Below are 23,139 nucleotides of genomic sequence, written 5' to 3' on the forward strand. Positions count from 1 at the left end.
CCTGTCCCTGCTGGTGATGTTTTCCATGGGCCAGTTGTTCATCCAGGGTGACATTCAAAATGCTTACTAACTGGAACAGCACAGGCCCGTCTGTCCGCACAGACACCACTTAGACAGCCTGAGCATCAGCCCTGTCCTTGTGCCTCTCTCATCTGCCAAGTGGCTGTGTCCCTGCCCACCTCAGTGGATGCGATGGTCAGATGTGGCCGAGCATGTGGAAGAATCGTGTGATGGGAAGTGCTGAGTTCAGGTGTGTTTGGCTGTTTGATGGCGTTTTCAGTGCCATGTGGGGTTGGTGAGCCTGCCCTTGGCATTCCCTCCTGCTCTGTTCTGCTCAGAGCAGACTTCAGAGCTGACCACAAGCTGCTGATCAGACACAAGCCACGAAACCTTGGCATCAGCCTGTTAGATCTCACAAACACTTAGGATATCAGCTTCTTCAGGCATCTTCCTTTGCCATTTCAGTCTCGAAAATGTCAATTTTTCAGTGGATGATTTGGGAATTCCTTTCAAGATTGCAGGCCCAGGAAGCGTTTTTAAACTGTAGTCTAAGCTTTTCTCACTTGAGGAGGCTTGTTCTGTTGTACAGTGACTTTAAAGTTGAGAACCCGTAAAGATACCTGGGAATCTCTTGATTATCACCAAGTCAAGGGGTTGCTGTGTTTAGATCTGTAAATGGAGTTAAGTGCCAGTGGCATTAACACAGGTTGAACAAAGAGCCTGAATCTTAGGTCCTGCTTTGTCCTTATAGTTCCTTGATTTCTTTTGACCCTTTCTTCTAAAAACTGTGGTCATTCCCTTACCATCACCTCCTTGTATTCTCTCACATCTCCAAAACACAAACCCTCACTACATCTTTCTTCCAAAGACATTTAACTCTTCCTATAAGTGCACAAGGAGATCCAACCAGTCCATTATGAAGGAGATCAGTGCTGGATGTTCTTTGGAAGGAATGATGCTAAAGCAGAAACTCCAGTACTTTGGCCACCTCATGCGAAGAGTTGACTCATTGGAAAAGACTCTGATGCTGGGAGGGATTGGGGGCAGGAGGAGAAGGAGATGACAGAGGATGAGATGGCTGGATGGCATCACGGACTCGATGGACATGAGTCTGAGTGAACTCCGGGAGTTGGTGATGGACAGGGAGGCCTGGCGTGCTGCAATTTATGGGGTTGCAAAGAGTCAGACACAACTGAGCAACTGAACTGAACTGAACTGAACTGATACTGTTCTGTGTTTATCATTGGCTACTAGTCAACATCTGTTCTTACACAGAGCGGTCCGCCCTTATCCAAGACTTTGCTTTTTGAAGTTTCAGTTACCCACAGTCAACCACAGTCTGAAAATATTAAATGGAAAATTCCAGAAATAAGCAATTTGTAGGTTTTATTTTATTTTTATGTGACATTTTTAATATGTGCTCTATAATTTGTTTACATATAGTTGATTTACAATATCTTTTTAATTTCAGGTATACAGCACAGTGAGTTAGTTATTTATGTATCTACTAACATATATATACATATTCTTTGTCACATTCTTTTCCCTTATAGGTTATTACAAAAGACTGAGTACAGTTCCCTGTGCTATACAGTAAATTCTTGTTGTTTATGTATTTTATATATGGTGGTGTGTATCTGAGGTGCGTGTATCTTAATCCCAAATTCCTAATTTATCCCTCCTCCTGTTTCACCTTTGGTAACCATAAATTTGTGAGACTATTTCTGTTTTATAAGTAAGTTCATTTTGTATCTATTTTTTAGATTTCATATATAAGTGATATCATAGGATATTTGTCCCTCTCTGACTTAACTTTCATTTAGTATGATAATCTCAAGGTTTATTTATGTTGTTGTAGATGATGTTATTTCATTCTTTTTATGGCCAAGCAATATTCCATTGTGTGTGTGTGTGTGTTTGTACACACTACATCTTCTTTATCCATTCATCCATCAGTGAGCATCTAGGCTGCTTGCGTGTGCTGGCTGTTGTAAATAGTGCTATGAACACTGAGGTGCATGTATCTTTTCAAATTAGAGCTTTCTCCAGATATATGCCCATGAGTGGGATTGCAGGATCATATGTAACTCTATTTTTAGTTTTTTAATTGCATGCCATTCCGAGTATGGTAATGAAACCTCACACTTTGTCCTGCTTTGTCCTGCCCGGGACATGAATCATCCGGCAGATCCACACTGCAGACTCTGCCCAGCTGTTGGAATAGGAAAAAGCATACGTGCTGTATTTAGGGTTTTGTACTATCTTTGCTTGCAGGCATCCACTGGGGGTGCTGGAACATGTCTACCGTGGATGTAGATAAGACTACTGCCCTGTGATTTGGGTGAAAGAAATGGCCCAGTTCTAAGCACAGCAGGAGACTGGAGACTGCAGGGAACTGACAGGAAGTCAAGAAACCCTTGTCCTTATCCTCAGAGGATCCTCATTTAGAAGGCAGTGCAGGTCTGCCAGAGACTACAGCCCTGGACTCAGAACATAGGGCTGAGTCCTATATTTATATTGACATAATATTATATTTTATATTATAAATATAATAGTACTGTTGTATTCCTGGAGAAAGTAACCAGAACAATCATTTGTAGCCACTTGCTGCCACTTCCTAACTGTGAGACCACCGATGGTTCTTTTTGCCTGCCTTGAGTCTGCTTCTTCACGTGTGAAACAGCAGCGTGAGTGTGGCGAAAACTAGAATGCTTGTGTCACGGCTGTTTTGTGCGTGTCTCAGCCTGTCAGTTACCAGTGTTGTGGCTGGACCAGCCTTTTTGGTTCTTATTATGAGTACAAGATACCGTTCAGTAATAGCCATCAGGAAAATTTGAAAAAATAAAAGTTTATTACTTACAAGACCTGGAAATTACACAGCATGCCAGAGGCAGTCCACACAGCAAGGTGGGGGGAGAGAGAGAGGAGGGTAAGAGAAAGGGAAGGAAGGAAAGAAAAAGAGGAGCAAGAGGCCAGGGGTTCTGCATTTATTGGGATTGAGGGTGGGGGCAGATCTCTCTCTTCATTGGTGAACTTTAAACATAAGGGCTGGAGTTTAAAGCATGATGAAAGGAAAAAACAAGTAGCTCAATGGTCAGTTATTGAAATCAACCACAGTCTCTAAAACCAAGGAGCCTGGCGTGGAGAGCCAATCAGCAGCCTGGCTTTTTATCTAGTCTTGTGGCTGGCAGTGCATTTATTTGCAAGATAGCCATCTTCCAAGGTCGCCTCTTTGAAATGGATGCCTCGGCAATCAAAGCTTAGGTCAGGCACTTGTACTACAAAAAAGGAAAAAACAAAACAACGATCAGAACTTACACTGCAATAGCCTTGCCACCCACAGGCGTAGGGGATGCTGAGCTACTTTCCCAGGTTCACTGGCACCAGAACCCTCCAGAGCTGAGCCAGAAAGGAGGTGCCTTTAATCTTCATGACCCAGAGTGACTGACGGGAGGATACAGCGGCAAGGGTGGGGCTGAGTCAAAGAGCTTCACCACTTCTAACTCACTGTGTGCCTTTAAGCAGCTCACCTCACCTTTCTCTGTTTCTTTATCTATCAAATAATAAAGATAGTACTCATCCCGCAGAGTTGGTGTGAGATGAGCTAACCTGTGAGGAGAGAAAGCGCTCATAAATGTGCACTGTTAGAACTTCAACAGTGCAGTGAAGGTTTGGGCGCTACGTGACGACTGTCAGGCGGCGTAGGCATTTGTGACCTTCCAGTCACCCAGATATCAAGTGGTTTGGACTTAGTTCAGGACCTTGTTTTTCCCCAAAAGATATCAAAGCGCTTTCCTTATCTTGATGGATCTCCTGATTATCTCTCTGCTGAGAGGGATGGAAGCAAGATGCTATCAAGCTCTTCCTCTGTAAGTGAGCACGTGGAGGCTTGGAGATGACAGAGCTCTCCCAGGGCCGGGAGCTGGGTGCAGATCCCAGGACTGCTGCCTAGGAGCTGAACTCCAGCAAGTTACCTTACCCCGGTTTCTTCATCTATCAGATGACAGTACCACCTATCTCGTAGAGCTGACACATGTGAAGACTCTCGGGATAGTGCCTGGTACCCAGGAAACATTCCATGTGTGTTTAACAAAAAGAGAAACAGAGAGACAGTGAGCAAGGGAGAGTCAGGTGAGACTTTGAATGTAGTTCATCTGTTCCCATTAGATGTTTTTCTTCCAGCAGTACCAGACACGGCTCCTGGCTCTTGCGTGTTCCAGTTGACACCAGCCCTGAGAGTTTCAGTGTTGCGTTTTTGCTGTCTGTAAGTCGGTGGCACAGCCCTGCTTCCTGACTGGGGATGTGTGAAGCATTTTCTTATTTGGCTCTTGGCACTTGACTGAAGGGCAGTTTGCTGTTTTCCTTTGCTTCAGTTGTAGTAGGAGATTCCTTTCCCACCTGTGAAGTTCTCTGTTTCAAAGTCATTCCTGGGCCCTCATGCAGATTTCCCTCCAGTGCCTCAGTAAACCCTGAGAAATCCTTCTGTCTTGAGGGCCTGAGGGACAGGTTGCATTAGAACCTAGAACTGGAAAGAAACTCGGACGCCCCTGCTCCCTTGGCCATGGATGGGGACCATGCTTAGAGGAAACCATGCCCCATCTCATGGGCACAGTGTGACCACCCGCTGTGGATCCCTCTTTCAGTTTTGGTTATAAAGAAGTATTTCATGAAAAATCCTTGTCCCACTCTGGAATACCCAAAGCCTAACAGGAGCAAAGAGAAAAACAAAACATTGTTCCAAATCCAGCAAGAGAAGTAAGGATAGTCACCACTGTTACAGTGGTTAATGGATTACTAAGCATTTTTCTATATTTAATCAAAGGTAATCTAATCCTAACTACAACCAACGAAGGGGTGAGGAGGCTTTCAGAATAACTTCTGATTACAGAAGGCTTTGCTCAGTTCTCTTGACTACATGGTGGTGCAATGATGGTTTTTGTCCAGGACTGTTCACTGCAGAGAATTATGAGCCAAGGACAGTTTCTATGGTGAAAGCAGAGTTTGCAGTGAGACTGTGTTGTCAGCCCTGTTGTGATACACTGGAATGAGGTTATCTAGGTTGCTGTTAGGATCAAGTCAATATTGAGAAAAACTTTCTGAAGAAGGCTGAGTTCATGGCTATCCAGTAAGTCTCAGGCCTTGTGTTATTTCACTGAGTCAATGTTTGGAACATTCCCAAGTTGCTTCTTAATACCTATTCAGCCTGTCAACAAACATGCCCCGAAAAAGGCCCAGGGTTTAGCAGACAAGACTGCAGCAATACGAGCGCGCTCCAGTGAGCAAGAGAGCGCACAGTGCGCCCTGCCCGATTCCTCTGTGTTGTGTCTTTGTCTTGGGTCCATCCCCTCCCGGGCTGGCCTGCCTCCAGCCATCTGTGGGCAGCTCTCTGCATCCTCCTTGGGAAGCTGAGCTGGGGCCCTACTGCCGTCCACTCCCCACCAGGCACATTCCTGTCAGGGAACAGTCACCCCGTGAGCCAAGTAGGCTACGTTGACAGCAGCTCACCAAGGACTCAAATCCCAGCGTCTCTACCTAGCCAGATAATCCGATTTTCCCCAGGAACATACCACCCAGGGTATTCAGCTGGTGCTGTCTTCCAAAGCGGCTCTTAGAATGTGCGGTCACAGCTTCGTCCAAGAGTCCCAACACGGGCCCGCCCAGCGCCTGTCACGCATCTTTCCACCGCTTGCCTGTTAGTGCTGGTGCAGCCTCCCCACGCCCACACCCAAGACTGTCTCCAGTTTGCAGAAGTGAAGAGGGCAGCTTCCCTCACTTTTCCCAGACCCCTCATTCTTGAGACCTGATGGTCCGGATGGAGGCTGCAGTCCCCAAGGAAGGCCATTGGCTGGCTCAGTCAAGGCAATAGAGCTAAAAGCTCTTTTCCACTTCAGGCGATTTTGTGCGCATGGTTAGACATTTATAGATTGCAGTCGCTCATCCAAGAAATCTAGGTCATCCTTTACATAGAGCTTCATGCTTCGAAGAAGAGCCATGCCCAGGGAGGACCGTCCCCAGGGCTGACTGGTTTGGCTGAGGGAGTGGAGAGTCTGTTGCAAGAGGAGAGAGAGGTGGGCCACATGGGGGCTGTGAGCTCTCAGGGGACTGGGCATTTTCACTGTGCAGCCACTGGCCACAGGCTCTCCAGGGTCTGGTCATGCTAGCCAAATGGTGCCCATGATAGCCCTCGTGTGGTCAGGACGAGCGGTGGGTTTAAGGGTTCTCCAGCCTCTGGGGGTGTCAGGGGCAGCTGTGTGTGCACGTGTTGTGCATGTACATGTATTGTACGTGTACATGGATGGGTGTGTCTAGCCAGATGCTAGGCAACTTGAACGCCCTCTCCACCTCCTGCTCCCCAGCCCTGGCAGTGAATAAATCCAAAAACTCATGGGAAGCAAATACAGTCCCTTTCCTTTACAACGTGCATCCAGGTCGGCCTATCTGGGACACTAGTTGAGAGAAGCCTGATTAGATGAAATCAAGGATCGATGAGCCAGGTTTTCCTGTCCTCTGTATCCCTGGCTTTGACTGTCAGCAGCCCCACTGAGAAGACATGAGCCCACCGGCCCTTTCCCACTTGGGTGGGATGCTGCTTGAAGGGTTGTTGCAAAAGTGTGAAATTGCAGGTCATGGTTAAATAGAGGCCTTGTATTGTCTACATCATGGTGTCCGCCAGTCAGTGCAAATAAGTGATTAAAACCTACTTGTAACCAAGGTCTTCAGAGCTCCTGGACAGTGTATTGGGCCAAGGAATGGAAAATATTCCAACTAGACCTACATTTTCTCAGTCATGTGGTCTGGGTACTCAACTATGGGTCTGGGTATGATGTACCAAGTTACCCCAGAGGGACCCAGAACAAGGCATGGGCAGCTGGGCACTTCCCTTGTCCCAGATTTCCACTCGACATTAAAATGCTCATCCTTGGGTGAGAGCTGTAAGCACTCCAAGAAGTCACTGTTACAATGAAGACATCTAAAAGGGTGCTCCCGTATGTCTTCCTCTCCTCCCAGGGCCTGCAGTGATAGAGTTTAGCTGGTCAGTTAATCCCAGGCAAGCCCAGAGGGCACGAGATCAGGAGGAAAGTGAATTTGGGAGCACTGGGAACGAGATGCCCAGGTAGGAAGGAAGCTGACCCCAGGTCCATGGGTGCGAGTGGCAGCCATGGCATCTAGGAGCAGCTGCACCCGGCCTGAAAGCCACCTGCCAGCATCTCCTCCCAGCTCCCCACTCTGACTTCATACTGATGGCTTGGAGTTGGCCTTAGTGGGAACGTTAACACCACAGAAATCTGCAAACACTGCAAGTCAGAGTCCCCCTCACTCTTCAAGGACAGCCGTTGTTTAAACAGCGCGTCCCCAGCAGCAGCCACACTGGTTAGCACACCTGCCCTGTGAAGTGAGACTCCGTTCATAGCAAATCACTTACTTTCTCTTAATTGTAGTCTTCCCACAAATCTGGAGGGGCTGAGGACCAGAAACAAACAAAGATTAAGGTGGTACTGATACATGGCGTAAGCTGCTCCGGTAGCAGAAGCTCTGAGAGTTCAAAGTATGTGAGTGCCACCACATTCTTCTTCACATGCACTGCCTGCCCCAGCTGCAGCTGTAGGCTGTAAAACATCCATCCATCAAGCAAACAACATACCAGTAAACTTGTTTCCAGCTTGCCAGTTTCTCTATGCTCTCCAGACAGGATTTGATGAGTATAACAGTCTTGCTGTCAAGTAGGGTTCATTTCTTTGGAACATGTATCGCCTTGGAGTCCCTTCAGAACTCTGGGTGTACCTGGCAGGTTCTATGTGGAGCAGCCTCTTCTGTCTCTGGACTTACTGATCTGCATTAGCAGAGGCAGCCCTGCTCTAGGCTCTAGATCTAACCCTGCCCCCCAGCTTTCTGATACAAGCTCTCCCGTTACCATCTTCTGGCCTCTGGTTTCAGCACACCTGGTGTGGGCTTCCCTGGTGGCTCCGCTGGTAAAGAATCCATCTGCAATGCGGGAGACCTGGGTTCAATCCCTGGGTTGGCAAGATGCCCTGGAGGAGGGCATGGCAGCCCACTCCAATATTCTTGCCTGAAGAATCTCCATGGACAGAGGAGACTGGCGGGATATAGTCCATGGGGTCGCAAAGAGTCAGATATGACTGAGCAACTAAGCCCAGCACCCCGCCCCTACCCAGTGTTGACAGCTTTCTTACCCTCGGGATACCAATTTCTGACTTTCTGCCTTTGAAAGTGAACGTCGCTCAGTCGTGTCCAACTCTTTGCAACCCCTTGAACTGTAGCCTGCCAAGTTCCTCAGTTGATGGAATTCTCCAGGCCAGAATACTGGAATGGGTAGCCGTTCTCGTCTCCAGGGGATCTTCCCAACCCAGGGATGAAACCCAGGTCTCCTGCATTGCAGGCGGATTCTTACCATCTGAGGCACTAGGGAAGCCCAAGAATATTGGAGTGGGTAGCCTATCCCTTCTCCACGGGATCTTCTCCACCCAGGAATCAAACCAGGGTTTCCTGTATTGCAGGCAGATTTTTTACCAACTGAGCTACCAAATCCTTTCACACTCAAGAGATTTCCATGGTAACCAAAACAGAGGGGGAGAAGAGACTCTGATCTGGAGTTTCTGTGGTGTGGACATGTTCTATGTCCGTCTTGCAATGAGTCATTCCCACCTCACCCCCCAGATAAGCCATCACATAGGAAAGTCGCCCCCACCGTTTGTCAGCAAGAAGTGGGGCCTAGAATGCAGCCCTTTGCAGGTTTTTTGTTCTCACAGGAGTCTTATCACCAGGGAGAAGACAGTCACCCTGGGAGGCAAACAGCTTATTTAAGATCAAACCACAGAAAGGAAGAACAGCGTCCACAGGCCAACCGAGAGGCAGAGGGCTGGACCAGATGGCCTCTTGAAACGTTGGGTCACCTCACTTCAGATATCAAGAGATGCTTCCCGAGTTACCACAACTGGATAGGGTTTCTTCTTCCCCAGAACTTTACCACCAATTCAGCATGGTCTCCATGGGTTTCACCTCTAGCATAGACCGCCTGAGATGATGTTCAAGTATCTTGAGTGTGTGTCTTATTTCCCCACTAGATTTTGGGCTCCTCGGGGACAAGGGTTTTCTTGTAGCTCTTCATACCTCCTTTGGTACCTAGGACCATACCTTGCACTGAGTCAGTTAATGATAAAATGTTTTTAATTGAAATAGAGTGAAAAGTTGCTCTGTGGAGTAGTTAGAGAGTTGTGTCCTGTCATTGGAAGGGTACAGGTAGGGCCTGTTACCTGTGATGCCTTTAGGGGAGGGGGTCGTGCATCAGTTAGAAGGTTGAGGTGGAAGGTAGCTAGAGTCATTTCCACCCTGAGATGCTTGGATCCCATGAAGCGTGGCTGCTGCCAGCACTGAATCGAAGGATGGAAACCCCGTTTTTGGCTCACAGAGAGATGTCTCTAGAAGCCACATGGCTTTCCTGTTTGTTCTGTGGAGCAGATGGGCCACAGGTCGGGTGGGTCTTTGACTAGCAGCACACATTGCTCCTCAGGTCGCGTGATGGAGTACGTAAGGCTGACACTTTATGTCCCACTGAGGTTAACCTTTTAGAGCAGGCTTCCTCTGAAGTAGAAGGAGAAGCAGATGGAAATGAGAAAATACGCACATTTTATTATGCATTGCACATTTCACTTATTAGAAGTTTTAGTATGACACCCTGTGTTTTTCAAAAGCCTAAAGCTGCAAACAAAATTAAATTATTCACTGAAATATTTAAATCAGCTTATAGCATTTATACCAAACTATCAAAATAAAATCCAGAAGACTGGAAGATGATCCCCTGGATCACCCACTTTGAGATCTGCCTTTCAGAGGGAGGCTCTTCCCCTCAAGAAGGAAGAAGCGCTGCTCTCTGAGATGAGGGCAGGAGGCAAGTGCCTCCTTGATGCAGTCATACAGATGTTGAAGGTCACATCAGGGAGAGGCAGTGGTGGGAACGAGGGCAAATGCACACACCAGGACGTTCTCCCGTGGAAAAGGGGGCACAGAGGAGCGGGGTGTCAGCTGAGATGCCGAGACGCACCTTCTCTCCTCTGTCTCTGCCTCCCTTTGCTGGATGAGTCACTCCCTCCCAGCCTTACCATTTGCCAGCCCGCCCTCCCACAGAACATGTGAGGATTAACATGCCCAAAGTGTGGGGGGTGGGGGCATCACAGAACCCTGGGGAAGAGGAGAGTGCAAGGTAAAAGTGGAGAGTGACTATGACTGTGAGTCTTAGGCACAGCACCCTTCTTATTTTAAAGGCAACTTGAATGATCAGAGCCCATCCACCAAGGCATATAGGAGAGCTTTTCAGAAATCGTCAGATGCAAAAAGCTGTCCTTTCAAATGTGCATTAATTGGTTCCAATCCAATATGCCAATGGCATCTCTTAGTCTTGTAGCCTTCAGGACTGGAAGAGATCATAAAGCTTATCTATACTTTAGCCATTTCCGCTTTTTCATACTTGAATTCCCTGTTCTGACAAATGGCTGTGCAGTGTCGTGGAGAGCTGGGGATCTGGAATCAAACCAACCAGCAGCCAGATCCTAGCTCCTCCACCTGTAGTCTCTTTGACCCAGACAGAACAAAGGAACTCATCTCTCTGTCTGTTGATTTTCTCAGCTATAAATTATAAGCAGGACCGACACCATTAGATGTGTTGTGTGAATTAGAAGTAAAATTGTTAAAGTACTTAGCAGAGTCCCTGGTATTGAGTAGGACTTAAGGGCTCAGACAGTAAAGTATCTGCCTGTAATGCAGGAGACCCAGGATCAATCTCTGGGTCAGGAAGATCCCCTGGAGAAGGAAATCGCAACTCACTCCAGTATTCTTGCCTGGAGAATTCCAGGAACAGAGAAGCCTGGCAGGCTACAGTGCATACAGTCCATGGTGTCGCAAAGAGTTGGACACAAGTGAGTGACTAACACTTTTACTTTCATTTCAGTAAATAGCAGCTGCTAAGCCAGATTCAGTGATGTGGTTAAATGTCCTGGCCCACCTCCTCTTGAATGCGTCTGTGAGGGGAATGGCTCCACTGTTGGGCAGGCTTCAGGGTTAGAACTTTTCTACCCTGTGTTGTGCCCAGTTCTCTTTCCTGTCATTTTTTCCTACTCATCCTCTCTGGTTCCCCAGTTTGTGGCCCTACAGAAGAAGTCTAAACCTCCACCTACACATAGCATTACAAATATTTGAAGATAACGTTAATACCGCTCCTGAGTCTTCTCCATAATAAACCTATTTGGGTCCCTAAATCTTTCTATATCTTTCTATATGTTTTGATCTGACTCAGGACACATCTAAGCCCCTTTTCCTAATACGTGAGAGTCCTTGGAAAGATGCTTGCCAACCACAAAGAGCAGTTGAGAGAACCGGTTTTAGATTCTGTCCATACTGAGTGTGTCTGCGACTGTGTCCGTGACTCCTGTGAACATTCTGATGTGTGCCCTACAAATACATTTCAGATCTTCCTGCTTTGTGCCATGATGTATGGGGACAGGAACACTCCTGCTTCTGTGAGGAGAGGTGCATTATAACAGCTATGTTGTCAGATGCCGAATTGAAAACTTACATCCCATAATTGTGGCAGAGTGGATTGTTGTCCCCTCCTCCAGTTTTTTGCCTTCTCCATGTCAGTGATCTTGTCCATGTGACTTTGAGGTTCCTGCCCTTTGCCTGGAGGTTCAGCAGTGACTTTCTTTGACCAGCAGAATAAAGGGGAAGTGACAGCATGCCCATTCCAAGGCTAGGATAGAGGCCTTGGACAGTTCCAGTTACCCTACAGCACCCTGCCATCACCATGAAAACACACCATGGCTAGCCCACTGGTCCAGGGAAGCTGGGGGCATGTAGGGGAGGAGCCCCAGCCAATATCAGCCAGCCCCCAGCCAACTTACAGACACTTGAAAAAATAAAAGATCACTGTTTTCCATCACTGAATTTTGGGATGTTTTGTTTTACAGAATTTTTGTGGCAAGAGATATATATTACAGAAATTATGTGGGCCAGAAAACAGAGAGTTAGTGGTACTAACCCTCTCTCACCAGAGGGTAAGTTTAGAACAAGTAATGAAAGATTTACAGAACTGTAACAGGCTAGATAAATACTTCTTAAAAATGATTTATCAAATTATAACTTTGTTAATTGTAACTTTATAAGCTGTGGTCAAGAAGAAAATAAGTGTGTATATTATATATCATTGGGCATTCCCAGGTGGCTCAGTGGTAAAGAATTCTGCCTGCTAAGCAGGAGAAGCAGGTTAGATCTCTGGGTTGGGAGTATTCCCTGGAGAAGGAAATGGCAACCCACTCCAGTATTCTTGCCTGGGAAATCCCATGGATAGAGGAGCCTGGCGGACTACAGTCCTTGGGGTTGCAAAAGAGTTGAACACAACTTAGCAACTGAATAACAACAACAATTAAATATCATTAATGAAATAGCTAATGAAAAAAGCAAACACAATATCCAAAGCAACATGAAAAGTTAAGGGGTCTCCTATTTGGTATAGTTCACTCATTTACTCTGTAAGTAACTGCATGTTATCTGCACTGTTCTGGACCCTAGAGATATGGATATGAAAAAAACAGACAAGGTCAGATCTCACGAAGCTTGTATTCTAGTGGAGACTCAAAAAATGAAAACTAAACACATAAAAAAGATAACTTCAGATCATTGGTAAGTGCTGTGAAGAAGCTCGGGCAGGGTCATGGCTACAGAGGTAGTTCAAGGATCACCATTCTGAGGATGTGACATCGAAACCGAGACATGAATGACGTGAATGGTCCAAGGGAAGGAAGGCCACACTGAAGGAAAGAACACATGCAAAGTGGGAATAAGCTTGGCGTGTTTGAGGTATAGACAGGAGTACGGAGAAGAGTAACATGGTATGGAATGAAACAGAAGACTGAAAGGGACCAGAACGGGGAGAGCTCTGTGGGCTGCAGTCGGGAGTCGGTGCTTTATTGCAAGGGTAATGGGCTCCATTGAAGCATATTACGTACATGACCTGATTTGTGGGTTTTAGGAGCTCACTCCTGGCTGCTTTGTGGAAAACAGATGGTGGGTAGGTGGATGAGAGTAAAAACAGGGAGGTCAAGTAGGTCTCCATGGTGATGATTACAACTAGAATGGTGGCAAGGATGCGGGAACATGGAGAGGTTTGAGACCTATTTTGAAAGTAGAATCAAGGCTCACTAATGGATTGGATATGAGGGAAAATGAGAAATAAAGAGTGACCCCTAGGTTTTCTGTTTGGGTAAGTGAAAGGATGGTTGTGGTGCCATTTCTTGAGATGAGGAAGAATGGAGGAGAAGTGAACTGGGGAAGGGAGAGGTCAAGAATTTTGCTTGGATGAGTTAAGTCTGAAATTAGACATCTATATAGATTCACCAAGTAAGGCTGAAGATGTCTGTTGGGCAGTCACAAGCATATCAGTGGTATTTTATCCCAAAGGACTATAGATGAATTTCTCTGCCTAGAAGAAATAAATTAATTTTTTAAATTTAAAACTTAAGTTTTAATTTTTAAAAATTGTTAGAAAAGGAAAAGAAGTGGGAGGACTAAGCCACAGCATGGTGACATTTAAGAGCTCAGCAAAGGAACAGGAGACAGAACAAGAGCCACAGAGAGAAGCTGAGAGAGTGTGATGCTGAGGAAGCCAAGAGGAGAGAGTGTTCAGGAAGGAGGACAGAGCTGTCAGCTTGGGTTGGGTTGGATTGAATGCAGCTTGAATCATAGAGTAAGATGAGGACAGAGGAATGAACTCTTGGATATAGCAATATGGACCTGATCAGTGACCCTGAAAATAAAAGATTTACTGGGATAATGGAAGTAGAAGTCAAAAATGGAATGGTTGAAAGGGGGTGGGAGATGAGAAATAGATGACAGTGAAGTTTTACTGAAAGGGGGAGCAAAATTGAGAGATGGCTAGAGTGGACAAGGGTTTCAGGTTTTGCTTTATTTCATTTTGTTTTAAATAGGAGGTTCTGGTGCATATTTAAATGCCAATGGAAGTAAACCAGGAGAGAGAAAAGTTGATATTGGAGGAGAGAAAGTGGACAAAGATGGTGTCACTGTCCTTAAGAAAAAGATCCTCAGAGCTCAGTGGAGGCATTGCCTTCTGAAGTGCTTTCCATGGTTACAGAGGAAGGCAAGAAATAAGAGTGACAGAATGCAGGTGAACTGGTGGATTTGGTGAGGGGAAGGGGAGTGATCTCATCAGGGTTCCTTATGTTTTCGCAAGTAGTTAATGAACTATGTAGTTATTGTGGTCAATGAACTATGACTTTAGATCATCATTTGAGGATGAGCCAGGACTTCTGAATTCTGAGCCCAGATGGACTGTGTCCTTCATTTACAATTTGGTACACTTAGAAAGAATGAAAGTGACAACCCCTTTTGTATAATGTGCTTTAAAGAGCAAAAAATGATTTTAAAAAATTCATGTATATTCTTTAATTTGATATTTTCCACTGAATCATTAAAGTTCCCAAGAGGGAACAGAATTCATATGGTTTAAGTGAATACACTTTAATGAAGGGGCACTACTTACACAGAGTGCAGTTGAGATACTGGACCCAGATACCCAGAGACTGTCAACAGCCAAAGGTTGCTACCATCCTTAGGACTAAAGTCAAAGGAGAGGAATAGTTTTAGATCCCAGTGAGAGCTGGAGCCCTGAAAGAGGGGCCAAACAGTGTAATCATTTATCGAAGAGACCTGTAGCAGCTGTCAGGAAAGTGGTACCAAAGCAGAGAAGGAAGGAGAAAAATATCCTGACTTCCCTCTCCTCCCATCTCTTGCTGATGCTTCCCAATGGCTGAACCCAACTGTAGATTAACTGGCAAGGGAACTGGCAATGCAGTCCATGGTGAAGGACAGAGAATAGACGTCTGTGAACAACCAGCCCTTAACACTTCCTCCCACAAGTGTTAAAAGATTTTGAAAACCACTCTAGGGGGAATCTTTATACCCAGTGCCAGTGTATGGAAAAAATCTTGCTGTCTGGTACCAGTGGAATTTGGAAGCCCAATTAAGAAGCTACCCATGCTCTTTGATACAGATCATCATAGGTACTTGTAAACCCACCCATAATCTCCCAAAGTCACATTTGCCCATAGTCTTCCTCCTTTATGCCCATCCAGAGACACGTTGCCCATGAAACTAGGGAGACTTGCAGTTTAGGTCCCCTCACTGGCACAAGCCCTTCCAAGATCATGGGCCAGCCCTAGAAATGCATTCATATGGTCATATGTTTTTGTGCAGTTTAGGTTTTAACTGTGGTCTATTAAGACTATAACTCGTTTCACTGGGATCCTAGAAGGAACTTCTTCCTCCCCCGACCATATGCCCTTTGGGAGCCCCAAAACCTGGATCTGCTTCTGCTTTCAGCAGACTCACGTGTACCTGTGCAAATGGTACCACTTCCCCACGATCCTGCCGCCTTCTCGAAGGGCGATTAATGAGCATCAAAACAGGCATTTGGGGAAGGGGAGTATGCAGCAGGAGGATAAGAAAAGCAAAGAAGCGAGGGATGTGCCGTGCCGAAGGCCAGGGAGGAGGCACTGTGCCTGCAGAGCCTGCACTCTGGTCTCCCCCACGAGCGATGAGAGTTGGCAGGTGTCCCCCGTCGGGTAACTAATTCCTCTCTGGGGCCTTGCTCAGATGCTGCTCTTTGTGTTTTCAGATGCAGACGGAAACCTGTGTCGAAGTAACCAACTGTTGCAAGTCATGCTGACCATGCACCGAATTCTCATTTCCTCTGCTGAACTGCTCCAAAAAGTTATCACTCTATATCCTTTAGCTCAGTGCCTGGCAGCAATCCGCAAATAGGATTGATTCAGAAGCATCTTGAAATTTAAATGATGCTTTCATTTTGGTTGGTTTGGCATAACCCTGAGTGGTGAATGGGTTCGTGTGTCCTTTCAGGGAATGGCGTGCGTGTCTGGGGATATGTGTTGTGTGTGCATATGTGTCTTCTGTTGGACAAGGCAGTGTTACTGATGCTGATTTTTCTGGGAACAGGTCAAAGAGATTAACATGCAGACACGGTCTTCTTCGTTTGCTCTTGCTAGTGAAAAATACTTTTCCCGAAGATTAATCAAAATTCATATTCATCACATGCAAATTGACACGGGTGCTGCATTCTGGCTTTCCTGTCTAATTCTTCAACCTTCCCAGGTTTTGAAGAGAGCTTCCTGACACCAGGGCAGCTGGTGCCTTTCTGCTTTAGACTGAGGCACTGGCTGTGCCAAGCAAACCCTGCTGGATTCTGACCTTCTTTGGGCTGTAAATTGAGTAGGGTGGGCAAAACGACTGCTTTCTCTCTTTCTGATGCCTGATGACACTGCGGGCTATAGATGGGGTGAGACTGTTTAGCACCTTGAAGCCCAGGTTCTGGGCACTGAGTCATGCTATAGAGCTCTTCTAATTCTTTACCACTCTCCCCAGCCCTCCCTTTTCATCTCATGGCACTCAGCAAAAGCATAAAAGCCATCAGGACTGAATCCATTCCCTAAGCCTGCTTATAAACCTCTCAGAGAAGGCGTTTTCAGTGGCATTTCAGTGGCCTTTGGAGGAGTCCACGTAATGAGAGGTACAGGTAATAAATGGATGTCTAATCTACAGAGCGTTCTAAAACCATACTGGAACCCCATGTACCAGCAGTCCTCAGTAGTGTCAGGAATTAAATACCCAAAGAAAAAACTGTTCTCCAAGGACTAACTTGTGGCCCCCACTGTGGACCCAGAGTCCTCCTCCCTGCTATCCTTCCTTCCACTTTTGCAGAATCTTTCTCTATAGTTTATCTCCCCCTCTTTCCTATCCTTTTAAATCCTGCATCTTCAGTGGCACCTGCCCCTCAGTCTAAAACTCATTCACATCTCCCTAACCTAAAAATAAACTCTCAACCCTGCCTCCCCTTCATTCCATTGTTAGGGTTAGAAATGTGATGCACAAACTTCTTAAAATAGTCCACGCTCACTATCTCCCATCTCTCAACTCCCACTTACTCCTTCACCCAACTGTGGCCTCCACCCCTGTACTCAGACTTTCCTCTGATGTCACCAGTGACCTCCTGGTTGTCAAGCCCAGTAGCTTATTTTCCATCTTTGTTTATAGAGACCTCCCGGTAGAAATATCGTTGACAGCACCCCACCTCTCCAAACTCCTTCCAGGGCTCTGGACTGCACCTTCCTGGGTCTCCCTTCTCCTGGGACACCCGCCTCCAGCTCTCCATCCAGACTTTTCTTTGAGAACCTCTTCAAAATGAGATAGCATTCTGGTTTTCTTCACTCTATACTTTCCCTGGGTGATTTATCACCAAGATTTCCACCACCATTCCTCTGATGACCTTCAAGTCCATATTTCTCTAACTCAAACCATTTTTTTTAAATGTTGGGACTCTTTTGTCCTATAGACACTTCAATCTTAATATACTCAAAACTTAACTTGCCACCTCCACTACTACTACCCCATTAGTTCTGCTTTGACACCTGTATTTTCATTTTCAATTTCAGTCCATGATGCCGTTGCCCCTCTGATGGCCTGAAGCAGCAACATCAAAGCCCTTACGATCCTCTCTGCCTTTCACCTCCCACGGAGCCAATCACCCAATCCCAGGGTTCCTGCTTCAGAAATGACTCTTAGCTCTCTTCTCCTCTCCATTCCCATGCCTCCGCCTTCCTCTGGGCCCCAGAGTCTCTCTCCTTGGCCTCTGTCCCATGCGGGGCTGCTCATCGGCACAGCCACCTCCTCCTTTATTATCCAGCCCTGCAGTTACTTTCCTAAGAAGCAAATGAGACCTTGCTTCAGAGCCTCTGCAGATAGAGGGGGATGGTGGACCCTCAGCTTACCCAGTGTGCCCTGCCTGCTCCGTCCTCAGCTCTCTCAGAAACCCTCTCTCCTCCATGCCAGACCCACACCAGACTGGAGGGGTCCTTTTTCTGGACCATTAAAAAAGCTTGGATCGTTTCCTGTTGTTTCCTGGTTTTCCATGGTTGAGGGAGAAAGTTTACCAATGTGCTTCGCATAGTGTGGATGCCTGTAAGGTACGGTCGGAACTGTCCTGGCACTCTGTTGCCACAGCACTGCCTATGAAGATGTGGCGCCTGAAGCTCCCAGCGAACAGTGACGGTTGCCCCCGCAGACGCCTGACCCTCAGTCGTGGCCTGCACGTGCTGCTGCTTGCTTCATCTCCTCAAGTGAGAAGCAGTGCCTGCCTCGCGCAGGTGGCCCCACTGTGGCATGCTCTTTGTGACCTTGGCGGGCTCTGCCCTCCTGAGGGACGTTCTGTGTGCCCACAGGCTTGGCCTGCAGATGAAGACCAACGGGGCTCACAGATCCTGATGCACACAGTGTGGCCGGCACTGTGCACAGGGGAGCAGGCATGTGAAGAGAAGGATGGGGAGCAACCAGGAAGAAGACAGACTCCACAGTAAGAGGCACCGTGTTGACTTATGTGTCCACCCAATTGTTTTGGAAGAAAAGTGGCTCTTTTTGTGTGCCTTCCTCATTCATAAGGAAGAACTTAAAAATTTCAGCTACTAGATCAAATAATAAAAATACAGACTCTACAACATTTTTCTCTTGAATATGCCTTATGCTTGACTCTCTTTGCACTGAAGGGATGAGTAACATGTGTCATAAAGAAACATAAAACCATCTCATTCTCATTCCTCCCTTTTGTGCCCAAAGAAAGGCAAGGATTGGAACCGTTCACTTCAGGAAATTTACCTGGGCTTATTTTTTATACTGATTATCTTTGTTGATGTGTGTATGTGTGTGTGGTTTTATGTTCTGTGTTTCTGTTTGGTTTTCATGCCCTTAAGGATAGATTTTATAAGCAGTAAGTCTATCAAAAGTTAGGTTTCTTAAGTTAAACTCCTTTTATGAAAAGTACAAATTTCACAGTCATAGTTTTTCTTTAGGGGTTCAAGTTTATCTTGCAAATCTGTTCTTTCCATAGGTCTAGACTGTCCCTCTAAGCACTTGTAAGAGACCTTTAAAAATGTTTGGTTAATTAAAATAATGCCAATTAATTAAATACTTACAATGGTTTTAAACTGCAACTTGGATTTTATTTTTTATTCCAGGTTTCTTTTTTTGAGATAAAGTTGACTTAAAGCACTATAAATGTTTAAGGTTTAAAGCATGATTCATAAGTTTAGTGAATGTCTATCATCTCATATAGATACAAAATTGAAAATAGATGAAAGTTTTATTGTGATGATTACTTAAGAGTTTATCCTCTTAGCAACTTTCACATATACTATAGAGCATTGTTAATTATATTTATCATGTTGTACATTACATCTCTAGTACTTATTTGTCTTATAACTGGAAGTTTGTACCTTTTGAGTGCCTTCCTACATTCCCCCCTTTTTCCACCACCTACCTCTAGTAACCACAAATCTGATTTCTTTTTCTTTATTTGTTTTTGAAGTATCACTGACCTATGATGTTATGTTAGTTCCTGTCACATAACAGTGATTTGCTATGGCTCAGATGGTAAAGCACCCACCTGCAATGCAGGAGATGTGAGTTCGATTCCTGGGTCAGGAAGATCCCCTGGAGAAGAGAATGGCAACCTACTCCAGTATTCTTGCCTTGAGAATTCCATGGATGGAGGAGCCTTGCAGGATATAGTCCCTGGAGTCTAAAAGAGTCGGATACAATGCAACTAACACACACACGTACATTTCAAAATGATCACAATAAGTCTAGTTATGACATGTCATCATACAAAGATACTATATAATTATTGACTGTATTCCCCATACAGTGTGTTTCATATCCATGACTCATTTATTTTTACAAATGAAAGTTTGTAACTCTTAATCTCCTTCACTTGTTTCTTTCCTCCCCTCTGGCAAACACCTGTTTGTTCTCTGTACACATAACTCTATTTTCATTATATTCATTTGTTTAGTGTTTTTAGATTCCATGTATAAATGAAGTACAGTATTTTTCTTTCTCTGACTGTTTTCACTTAGTGTGTACCCTCTGGGTCCATCCATGTTGTTGCAAATGGCAAAATTTTGTTATTTTTTATGGCTGGGTAATATTCCATTGTGTTTGTGTACACCAAGTATTTTTTTTCCATTCATCTCTTGATGAACACTTAGTTTACTTCCATACCTTCGCTATTGTAAATAATGCTTCATTGAACATAGGGCTCCATATATCTCTTCTCTTCAGATAAATACCCAGGAGTTCTATTTTTAATTTTTTAAGGAACCTGTTTACTGTTTTCCATAGTGGCTGCACCAGTTTATATTCTTACTAGCAGTGTCTCCACATCTTGACCAACACTTGTCATTTGTTGTCTTTTTTATAATAGCCATTCTAACAGGTATGAGTTGATCTCTTTGTGGTTTTGATTTGCATTTTCCTGATGATTAATGATGCTGAGCATCTTTTCATGTGCCTGTTAGCCATTTGTATGTCTTCTTAGAAAAATGTCTATTCAGATCCTCAGGTTTTTTTTTTAATATTGTATGAGTTATTTGTATATTTTGGATATTAACCCTTTGTTGGACATATTGTTTGCAGATATTTCCATCATTTAGTGGGTGGCCTTTTCTTTTTTGTTGATAGTTTCCTTCATTTTGCAAAAGCTTTTTTGTTTGATATAATCCCAGTTACTTTTGCTTTTGTTTTCCTTGCCTGAGGAGACATATCCAAAGAGCATACTTCCTATGTTTTCCTCTATAGGTTCAATGGTTTGGGGGCCTTTAGGTTTTTAATCAGTTTTGAATTTATTTTTGTGCATGGTGTGACTGCATAGTGCAGTTTGATTCTTTTGCATGGAGCTGTCCAGTTTCCCCAGTAACATCTATTGAAGAGACTGTCTTTTCTCCATTGTATATTCCTGCCTCCTTTGTTTTAGATTAATTGACTGTAAGTTTCAAAGTTATTTTCTGGGTTCTCTCTTCTGTTCCATTGATCTACGTTTGTTTTTATACCAATACTATACCATTTTGATGACTGTAGCTTTGTAGTTTGTCTGAAGTCAGGGAGCATGATAACTCCACCTATGTTATTCTTTCTCAAGATTATTTGGGCTGTTCAGGGTCTTTTGTGTTTCCATAGAAATTTTAGAATTATTTAATTCTGTGAAAAATGCCATTTGTATTTTGATAAGGATTATATTGAATCTGTAGACTGACTTGGGTAGTATGGTCATCATAACAACATTCTTCTAATCCGTGAACATAAGTATCCCTCTCCATCTGTTCTGTCATCTTCAATTTTTTTCATCCGTGTCTTAAAGTTTTCTGAGTATGAGTCTTTTACCTCTATTTGATATGATTGTAAATGATGCTGTTTTCTCAATTTCTCTTTCTGATAGTTCCTTGTTAGTATATAGAAATTCAACAGATTTCAATATATTAATTTTGTACCCTGCACCTTTACCGAATTTATTGATGAGCTTTAGTAGTTTTTGGTGGCATCTTTAGGCTTTTCTATGTATAGTATTATGTCATCTTCAAACAGTGACAGTTTTAAATTCTTCCTTTCCAAGTTGGATTTCTTTAATTTCTTCTTACCGTCTGATTGCTGTGGCTGGATTCTACTACCATGTTGAATAAAAGTGGTAAGAGTGAGCATCTTTTGTCTTGTTCCTGATCTTAGAGGAAATGCTTTAAGCTATGCAGCCATTGAGTATGATGTTAGCTATGGACTTGTCATATATGGCATATATGTTGAGATATGTTCCTTCATTACTCACACTGTGGAGAGTTTTTATCATAAAAGGATGTTGAATTTTCTCAAATATTTTTTTCTGCATTATTGAGATGATCATATGATTTTTATTCTTCAATTTTTCAATAGGGTATATCCCACTGACTCATTTGTGGAGACTGAATTTTCCTTGTACCCACTGGATAAATTCAAATTAATTGTCATATATAATTCTCTTAATATACTGTTGAATTTGATTTTCTAAAGTTTGTTGAGGATTTTTTCATCTGTGTTCATCATATTTTTATCAGTGATGTTGGCCTGTAATTTTCTTTTTATGTGAAGTTTTTGTCTGATTTTGGTATCAGGGTGGTGCTGGCCTCATAGAATGAGTTAGGAAGTATTCCTGCCTCTGGAATTTTTTAGAATATTTGAGAAGGATAGGTGTTCACTCTTTTCTAAATATTTGGTAGAATTCACCTGTAAAACCATCTGGTTCTGAACTTTTGTTCATTGTATTGTTTTAAATTAACTCAGTTTTGTTATGGGTAATTAGTCTGCTCATATTTTCTATTTCTTCCTGATTCTGTCCTGGGAAATTGTACATTTCTAGGAATTTGTACATTTCTTCTAAGTTGTCAAATCTATCATCATATAGTAGTAATCTCTTATGATCTTTTGCATTTCTCTGGTACTCATTGTAACTTCTTTGTCATCTCTGATTTTCTGGATTTGGGCCTTCTCCATTTTTTTTAAGAGTCTAGAAAGGTTTATCAGTTTTATCTTTGGAAAAAAAAACAGCTCCTAGTTTCATTGATCTTTCCTATTGTTTTTAGCCTCTGTTTCATTTATTTCTGCTGATCTTATAAGTTTCTTTCCTACTACTAACTGGGTTGTGTTTGTTTTTCTCTTGTTCCTTTAAGGCTAGGTAATTTATTTGAAATTTTTGTTTGTTTGTTTCCTAAGATGAGCTTGTGTCACTATAAACTTCCTTCTGGGACCTGCTTTTGCTGCACCCCATAGATTTTGTGGGTTTGTTTCCATTTGTCTCCAGGTCTTGTTTTATTTGTTCCTTGATTTCTTCAGTGATCTATTGGTTGTATAGTAGCATATTATTTAGTCTCCACACATTTGTGATTTTTTTTTTTTCTATAGCTTATTTCTAATCTTACAGCATTGTGGTCAGAAAAAATGGTGAGTATGATTTCAGTTTTCTTAAATTTACTGAGGTTCATTCTGTGGCCTAGCTTGTGATCTGTCCTGGAGAATGTTCTGTTTGCACTTGAAAAATGTATGTATCCTGCTGCTTTTGGATGGAATGTTCTCTGTATATCTTAACACACCTACGCTAATGTTTCACTTAAGGCCAGTGTTTCCCTACTGATTTTTTTGTTGGATGATGTTCATTGATATAAGAGTGTTAAAATCCCCTATTACTAT

General features: G+C 44.0%; 1 protein-coding gene across 1 annotated transcript in view; it reads left to right on the forward strand.

The window, feature by feature from the left end:
* RASGRP1 (RAS guanyl releasing protein 1) overlaps positions 1–23,139 on the forward strand; it is a 77,209-nt gene that overhangs the window by 26,685 nt on the left and 27,385 nt on the right. The window contains exon 3 of the mRNA XM_040226969.1: positions 15,701–15,806. Coding sequence (XP_040082903.1) covers positions 15,701–15,806 — 106 coding nt within the window. The remainder of the gene's footprint in view (positions 1–15,700; positions 15,807–23,139) is intronic.

Source organism: Oryx dammah, unplaced genomic scaffold (assembly GCF_014754425.2).
Source record: "Oryx dammah isolate SB20612 unplaced genomic scaffold, SCBI_Odam_1.1 HiC_scaffold_26, whole genome shotgun sequence".
Classification (NCBI taxonomy): domain Eukaryota; kingdom Metazoa; phylum Chordata; class Mammalia; order Artiodactyla; family Bovidae; genus Oryx; species Oryx dammah.